This window comes from Oncorhynchus mykiss, chromosome 1, assembly GCF_057628025.1.
Source record: "Oncorhynchus mykiss isolate SJ-2025 chromosome 1, ASM5762802v1, whole genome shotgun sequence".
Taxonomy (NCBI): Eukaryota; Metazoa; Chordata; class Actinopteri; order Salmoniformes; family Salmonidae; genus Oncorhynchus; species Oncorhynchus mykiss.
Genome location: NC_143022.1, coordinates 14,597,321 through 14,606,189, shown reverse-complemented (window position 1 = coordinate 14,606,189; position 8,869 = coordinate 14,597,321). Strand labels below are relative to the sequence as shown.

The window sequence follows — 8,869 nt, the reverse complement described above, 5'->3', positions numbered from 1 at the left end:
TTCAGCGGCTTAGCAGTGTCGTGTACACACACACACACACACACACACACACACACACACACACACACACACAGCATTCGCATTAACCAGTCCACACACAAACTCGTGATATACAAATGTGTGTACATACACAAACCCCACTGATTAACGTAACATGACCACATAATCACAGGCTTGAACAACCCAATATTTCTCTGGCAGGATTTTTAATATCAACAAAAGATTTGAAATGACAGAGGAAGTTTTTATTTGTATTGATTTTTTTTAAATCGTTTTTATGTACTCTGCAACTTGATATCCTTCCGTTACATAAGTGGGACAGAGATTTCTGATTTTATGGGTTGAGGGAGTGAGAGGGTGGACCATGGTAAACTCTAGGAACCCTTTCAGTTCTATTTCATCTTATTCTATTCTTACTTAATCCATCGATATCCCAACCCAAGGTAATCCTTCTTATGGCAAAGCATTCTGTTTCGGTGCAGCCAAACCTTGACTGACAGGGCCGAGAAGGGACGTGGAGGAAGGGGATTGGGGACTCTTTAGAGCCTGACACTGTGCTTCAGTCATTTCCTTTAGGATTAGTTACTCTGCATTCGGTGGACAAGTGACATGGGCTATGTGTGTGTGTTCTGTTTGAGACGAGTCCTGAAACCGGGACTTCAGCTCTGTGCATGTTTGCGTAACATGGAAAGTTAATTGTGTATTGTGTTAACAGTTATCATGTATTTGGGAGGGATGCGTAGTTACACTGAACAAAAATATAAATGCAAAATTCAACCATTTCAGTTACAGTTCATATAAGGAAATCAGTCAATTGAAATAAATTCATTAGGCCCTAATCTATGGGTTTCACATGTCTGGGAATACAGATATGCATCTGTTTGGTCACAGATACCTTAAAAAAAGGTAGGGGCACAGATCAGAAAACCTATTATCTATTACCTATTAACCTAGTATCTGGTGTGACCACCATTTGCCTCATGCAGCGTGACATCTCTTTCCCATAGTTGATCAGGCTGCTTGTGACCTGTAAAATGTGTTGTCCCACTCTTCTACAATGGTTGTGCGAAGTTGCTGGATATTGTCGGGAACTGGAACCTGCTGTCATACACGTCGATCCAGAACATCCCAAACATGCTCAATACGTGACATGTCTGGTGAGAACTGGGACATTTTCAGCTTCCAGGAATTGTGTACAGATCCTTGCAACATGGGGCCGTGTTTTTTGTTCACCAAATTCAACACTCATTGACCTCCATACAAAAATGTCTCCCTAGTTTTGTTTTCGTGGACAGATTTTGGGCGGAGTGAACCTTCTTGCTTCGCCTCTTCCTCTCTGGATGTAGCTCTAAAACAGGAAGTACTGTCCATCTGCCAGGTGCAGGGCATTGTGGGATTTGTAGGCTATTGAACTGGCAGGTCTGTCCTGTTGTAAATGTTTGAATGGGAGTTTTCATCTGAGGCTGGAATCTTGATTCAATCTTTGTACCATTTCTATCTTTGTGCTGTTGTAATCCCTGTCTCAGGATGCATGCAAAGCTCATCTTTAATATTATGGTCACCCTCACCACTTCTAGTGTTGAGATCATCAGATATACTGTAGACGACCATAATGCATTTGCCCCATGTGAGATGACGGCTTTGTGATTTAGGAGTGTAGCATTTGAAGTCTGATCAAGCTGGTTTGGTAGGAAGTATACTGAACAAAAATATAAACCGAACATGCATCAATTTCAACGATTTTACCCAGTTACTGTTCATATAAGGAAATCAGTCAATTGAAATCAATTCATTGGGCCCTAATCTATCGATTTCCCATGACTGGGCAGGGGTGCAGCCATGGGTGGGCCTGGGAAGGCAATGGCCCAACCACTTGGGAGTCAGGCCCACCCACTGGGGAGCCAGGCCTAACCAATCAGAATTACTTTTTCACCACAAAAGAGCTTTAATTACAGACAGAAATACTCCTCAGTTTCATCAGCTGTCCAGGTGGCTGGTCTCGGACGATCCAGCAGGTGAAGAAGCCGGATGTGGAGGTCCTGGGTTGGAGTAGTTACACGTGGCCTGCGGTTGTGAGGCCGGTTGGACGTACTGCCAGATTCTCTAAAACAATGTTCGAGGTGGCTTATGGTAGAGAAATTAACATTGAATTCTCTGACAACCGCTCTAGTGGACATTCTTGTAGTTAGCATGCCAATTGCACACTCCCTCAACTTGAGACATCTGTGGCATTGTGTTGTGACAAAACTGCACATTTTAGAGTTACCTTTTATTGTCCCCAGCACAAGATGCACCTGTGTAATAATCATGCTGTTTAATCAGCTTCTTGATATGCCACACCTATCAGGTGGATGGATTATCTTGGCAAAGGAGAAATGCTCATTAACAGGGATGCAAACAAATTTGACCATGAAATTTGCTTTTTGTGCGTATGGAACATTTCTGGGATATTTTATTTGAACTCATGAAACATGGGACCAACACTTTACATGTTCCATTTATATTTTTGTTCAGTATAGTAGTGAGATTGCACTGGGTGTATGTATCTCACCTTCAAGGGTGTCAAAATAAGTATAGTCCGGTAGGGTTCTTATCTAATGTGCAGTCCCAGTGTACTGTAGTGTAGTGTAGACACTGGTGCAGTGTCTATAATGTCCAGTCAGTAGAAAGGGTCATAACATCTGATTGTGTCCCAGTTAGCTGCCCTGCCCTGCCCTGTGGGGTGGGGGGGGGGGGGGGGGGGGGGGTCAGTCTGGGGGTCAGTTGGGTAGCGTGTCCAGGGGGTCAGTTGGGTAGCGTGTCCAGGGGGTCAGTTGGGTAGCGTGTCCAGGGGGTTAGTTGGGTAGCGTGTCCAGGGGGTCAGTTGGGTAGCGTGTCCAGGGGGTCAGTTGGGTAGCGTGTCCAGGGGGTTAGTTGGGTAGCGTGTCCAGGGGGTCAGTTGGGTAGCGTGTCCAGGGGGTCAGTTAGGTAGCGTGTCCAGGCCCAGGGAGGCAGCGTGCTGCTTGGCCCTCAGACGCAGGTTCTCGATGCTGGTGGTCTTGCTGTTGAGGCTGGGTAGGCTGCTCGGAGGGGCCTGGAGACCCGTCAAGGGGCTGTTCCACACCTGCTGGGCCTGGGACATGGACACTTGGGACATGGACGCCTGGGACAGGGACTGGTAGTAAGATTGGCAGGGCAGAGAGCCCAGGGGGGAGGGCATGTTGACGTTCATGCCCAGGTAGGGCAGGGAGGAGGGGGTACTCATGTCGAAGGAGGGGTAGTGGACCACGTTGTTGGTTGCAGCCATGTGCTGGCGGAACTGCTCCTGCAGACGGAAGAGGCTGAGGGGGGACGAGGCATAGGAGCCTTGGGACACACAACTGCTGCCACCGCTAGAGGAGGGGAGGGAGGGAGAGTCTGAGAGAGAGAATATTTTAGAGAGAAAGATGTATTTTCCGCTTTCAAGACTAATTCATAATAATATAGAATACATTGAAATCCTGCAGATAAGGGATGAGCACACTAACAAAAATTGACATATGTGCATCTACAGTATAATAAATACATTTGTCTAATGGCCCATTTGTCTATCGGATTTCTCACCTGGTGTGGGGCTGAAGCGTTTGCAGGATGGAGATCCTCCTCCCGGCTGCAGCCCTGCACCCCCCTGCTGCACCTCCCCCTGATGCTGATACTGATGAGTATCCTGCAGCCTCTCCCACTTCAGCTCCTCATCTCCCTCACCGTTGTCCTCTGCAGCCGACTCGCTGTCCGAGGCCTCCGGGGAGGTGACGTTCACCTCCACACTCATCTCCGCAGGCTGGGGCCGCATGGTCTCCGAGAGGGAGGATGGAGATGGAGATGTCTGGGTGGAAGGGTCGGTGGTCTTGACCTCTTCCTCGTCACCTCCCTCTCTGTTGGTCTGTTTCTGGAGCTGCTCCTTCTGCAGGCTGCGCTGCTTCTTGCGGAACTTGGCGCGGCGGTTCTTGAACCACACCTGGAGAGAGGACGGATTTCAGTTGTTATACAGTAATAAACACAATTTCATCACTTTGTAATAAACTATAATTCTCTAATAGCCAAGGCTTCTGATAATGTCAATGTTGGTGATTTGTTACATGGCTTTGGTGTGTCAAACCTGTAAATTTGAAAAAATAATTCTCACTAATATCATTTTAACTAATTGCATTTGAACTCCTTGACAGCGGAACTCAAAAACATCCACTTGTCATGGCCAGAAGCAACAAAAAAAAGCAGCTGAGACCAGCAACGTTGGAAATCTTTAGCATGGTCCTATGTTCCACCAGCAACATTGGAGATATTTAGCATGGTCCTATGTTCCCCAGCAACGTTGGAAATCTTTAGTATGGTCCTATGTTCCACCAGCAACGTTGGAGATCTTTAGCATGGTCCTATGTTCCCCCAGCAACGTTGGACATCTTTAGTATGGTCCTATGTTCCACCAGCAACGTTGGAGATCTTTAGTATGGTCCTATATTCCACCAGCAAAGTTGGAGATCTTTAGCATGGTCCTATGTTCCACCAGCAACGTTGGAGATCTTTAGCATGGTCCTATGTTCCACCAGCAACGTTGGAGATCTTTAGCATGGTCCTATGTTCCACCAGCAACGTTGGAGATCTTTAGCATGGTCCTATGTTCCACCAGCAACGTTGGAGATCTTTAGTATGGTCCTATGTTCCACCAGCAACGTTGGAGATCTTTAGTATGGTCCTATGTTCCACCAACAACGTTGGAGATCTTTAGCATGGTCCTATATTCCCCGAGCAATGTTGGAGATCTTTAGCATCGTCCTATGTTCCCCCAGCAACGAACACGGTTAAGTAAGTATTTCTCTTCATCACCCACACTCCCCCTCTTCTACACAACCAATACTGAAAGTTGAGATGCAGGTGAAATAGTTTATTTATTTTGACTAAGTAGTATCCTCACCTGCACACGGGCCTCTGGTAAGTTGGTACACATGGCCAGGCGTTCGCGCATCACCACGTCAGGATAGTGGGTCTTCTGGAAGGTCTTTTCCAGGGCCTCCAGCTGCTGGGCAGTGAAGGCTGTGCGACTGCGCCGCTGCTTCCTGTGCTGGGAGCCATACCGGGCCTCGAGGATTATGTCTTGAAATGTGCAGCCGTTTGAAGGAAAAGAGATTGGGCCAATTTAATTGAGGAACAGGTCATATAGTGCTTATCAATAAGCATTTCTGAAACAATGTAACAATTTATTGCATTGAACTCAAGAACACATTTTGAACATAAGACAACAATTTTTGTCCATCACACAGCATGATAGCCTGATTTATGGACAGATTTACGCAGTAGAATTAATAAATGTGCAACCAGTTCTTACCAGCCAGTCTCTCTGCCAGCGTGAGCGCGTGCACGGACGGCCGGTAGTCGGGCGCGTGCTGGGCATGCTGCGCCGCCTGCTGGTGAAGATTGTACATGGCATTTAGTGAGTTCATGGCGTGGAGAGAATATCCATTCACTCCGTAGTGCTGCATGGCTGCTGTCACCTGTAAATACAGAGGGATAAATTGTTGTTTCAAACAATTCGTTATTGTTGAATTAGTACAACCAGTAATATCAGTGTTTGTACCTGTACCTGTAAGCAAGTCTTGGGCTGCAAATGTAGACCTAGATTTAAACATCAAGTGGCCTAAATGATTATCGAACATTTTCGTATTACACTTGTATTTATGCAGGCTATGTATGTATATTAAACTTCGTTTTTTATTTCCATTAATTTAAGGTGTTTTATTGTCACATACACCGGATAGGTGCAGTGACGTGTTGTTTTACAGGGTCAGTCATAGTATTAAGGTGCCCCTGGAGCAAATTAGTGTTAAGTGCTTGCTCAAGGGCACATACAGATTTTTCACCTTGTCGTCTCGGGTATTTCAACCAGCCACGTTCCATCACTGGCCCAACACTCTAACCTAGGATACCTGCCGCCCATTTTATTAAAACTGTCAGTAGCTGATTTCAAATAAACTAATGGTGAAGCTGCATTTGGACATGATCCAATATTACATCAGTTATTATATGTCTATAACTGTAAATATATTTATTTAAGAAGATTCAAGCTGAGAGAGACAGTATTATATGACGGCATTGAGAAACCTAGCCAGCCACTAAACCTATAAACCCCTTTTCCCACGGAGAGCTCGCTATTTAACCAGTCCTTCCCATGAGAGTTCCCCCCACTAAAGCCCGAGGGGCTGTGTGAAATAATTAGCCTACTCTCCTGTGTTATCGCAACATTAATGCCTATATTGATATTCATTCATTTAATGTCGCACTTGACGTTGTGCCTGAATAGCTAAGTGGCGTGGGCCTACTAAATAGGCAAACTATAGGTCCCCTACAGCGCTAGCAGAATTTAAAAACGTCAACAGAAAACTACACAATGATCAGAAATTAATCAGGGACTTTTCTCTGAAAAAGCACACAAAATAAATTGGTGTGACCAGACTAATTTATTAAATTATATTATCATATTTTCATTGAGTCCTATAAATTGCCTAATTATTGTCATTATCCATGATGTGTAGCACAAAAGCGTGCATAATAGCATAACTAACCATGTTTATTTACACAGATTAAGCCTATAGATTACGATAGAAAATGCCCCAAGCCTGCTGTTGAAAAGGCTACCTACCACATAAATCAGAAGTTAGTCAGTGCGTTCCGAATTTAATCGCATCCTGAGAATTAAACAAGTCAAAACGAATCATGTTTTAGTGTTTTATTTAATTGTAAGAAAAGTTGGCCTAGCTTCATGTGCGTTCATATTGCGCTACATTTTTTGAACAATTCTGTAAAAACTATCTAGGCCTACAATAATATTTGTTTGAATATAATTTGAATCCCTCAAAAATGTGGATTAAAATATGCCACTTTTGGATTTATTTATTTTCTTCGTCTAGTAGGCTTACATCGAGTTGAAACGTATGTCGAAAAGATTATACAGCCGACGGTATTATTTTGTTTTATATGCTCTTGGGAATGAAAAGCCCGAAGGGTGACAGCGGGAATTTGTACCCCAACAATAAAACTAAATACAGTACCAAATCATAGTATCAGACCGCTATCCAGACCTGAACATTTCAGCGTGTAATTGATCATTCAGAAATGTAGAATGCTCGAAGTTACATAAAAATTGGTAATAAAAGCTTAATATAATCATAATAATAATCAGAATCGAACGCTCATAACCTGGATATACCTTATATAAAGTCACGTTCTTATTGTCACCAAAGGCAGGAGCATGAACATTTACTAAGATCTATGTCTGAATGCCATACATATCTTGATTTATCATTTATGATGGAAGCATACCTATTATAAATTGTCTCATTTTTTGCCTTGACAATAATACAGTACAAATTTACAGAGATTATCATAGGCCTAAAATACAGGCTTTAAATCATAGGCTTACTTTTTACTGTCATGTATTATATTATTTGTTTTATTTATTTTTTTACAATGGAATGATTTACAATAAACTGGAATATGCCATAGGCCATTAGGGAACACTTTACTTTTGCCAGGAACGGGACAGAAGGTGCTTCTCAAAATATTTATTTAGCTCCCCGAGTACTGGAGTTGAATGGGAGCCGTTTCTCCTGGTCTATGGCGGCTCCCGCCCCACTACCCGGAGGCTTGCAGTGGCGGGTAGATGTAAGGTTAAGTATATGCATAGGGTACGCCTGTTGGCTACTCGTTTAATGTAGGTGCAAATAGGTTTCAACTACTAGGTGTGTGTGTGTGATTAATAATGTCATTTTTTGAATATGACTGTTCCTCATAAGTGTTATTGCCTGTAGCCTACATATTGTTTACAATTGCTTTATTGAGGTTTTAAATCATTTTCATCACTAAAAATATGAATCTCTCGATGTGGACAAAGTCAGATAGCCTTGGGGAGCTGATTTAACACTCATTATGCTAATTGCCGTGGATTTAGTTCTATCCCAGACACCGTAGAGGCTAAATATCGGCCCGCTGATATGCCTGTACAGGCGACACACTCTTTCTTCTACATTGACCCTTTTTTCAAGTTTTGCCCAAAATTACCCCCGTAGACGTGGATAATTTAAATTAAGAAACTATTCCGAAGATTTAAAAAATGTCATGAAATAATGTTGAAGTCTACGTTTCAGTTTAGACTTTTCAAATCAAATTGTATTGGTCACATACACATGATTAGAAGATGTTAATGCGAATGTAGCGAAATGCTTGTATACCATGCATAATGAGAAGACCCAGGCAATATATTGCTCCAATGTTTAAATGGAAGAGGTTTAAAGTTGCAAGGAAATGCAATAAAACTGGAATTGTGACAGACACACATCATGTTACTTTACTAACAGGTCCAACCTGATTGTTTATACAGATGCATGCCTTTCAAAAATGTCTTACCTCTTACGTACGCTGCCCGTGGGGTCTTGGCCTATAGCCTATGTCCGGCTGTTTTCAAATGGAATATTAGCTTTCAAAGTATCACCTTGTATATTACTTCTCAATTCCGTGCTGTTAGGTCCTGTATACTCATTTTTTTAAACTCAAACTCCTCAGGAATACTGTAGTCCGTTTTCTGCGCGCGGTGCTCTCACTCTCCAGTCGTTTGAGAATACCAAGAGTTGCCATCTAACGGGCTCGCGCAAGACGAATGGGCTTTAAGGAGCTCGAGCGCCTGGTGAGGTCATGCAGGATTTCAAATGGACCTTTGCTGTGTCAACCAAAAGAGGTTTCTTCTACTCCAAGCTTTCTCATTACTGATTTAAACTATTCATTTATTAATCATTTCCTGGACATTAATGTTAGGCTTAATGATACTGTGATTCTATCAAAATATCAATATTATTATTATTAT

General features: G+C 43.1%; 1 protein-coding gene across 2 annotated transcripts; it reads right to left on the bottom strand.

Moving 5' to 3' along the window:
* Nucleotides 1–187: 187 nt before the first annotated feature.
* Nucleotides 188–8,648, bottom strand: LOC110526761 (diencephalon/mesencephalon homeobox protein 1-B-like). 2 transcript variants are annotated; one of them, XM_036945550.2, is made up of 5 exons: nucleotides 8,416–8,648; nucleotides 5,342–5,507; nucleotides 4,931–5,109; nucleotides 3,583–3,976; nucleotides 188–3,396 (listed from the first exon to the last, which is right to left on the bottom strand). In XM_036945550.2, exons 2-5 carry the CDS (start codon nucleotides 5,493–5,495, stop codon nucleotides 2,960–2,962), a joined length of 1,164 nt encoding a protein of 387 aa, XP_036801445.1. In that variant the 5' UTR covers nucleotides 5,496–5,507; nucleotides 8,416–8,648; the 3' UTR covers nucleotides 188–2,959. The 2 variants fall into 2 exon arrangements, with proteins under 2 accessions (XP_036801445.1, XP_090039074.1); XM_090182948.1 differs by lacking the exon at nucleotides 8,416–8,648 and having other exon boundaries at nucleotides 2,421–3,396; nucleotides 5,342–5,807.
* Nucleotides 8,649–8,869: the final 221 nt, after the last annotated feature.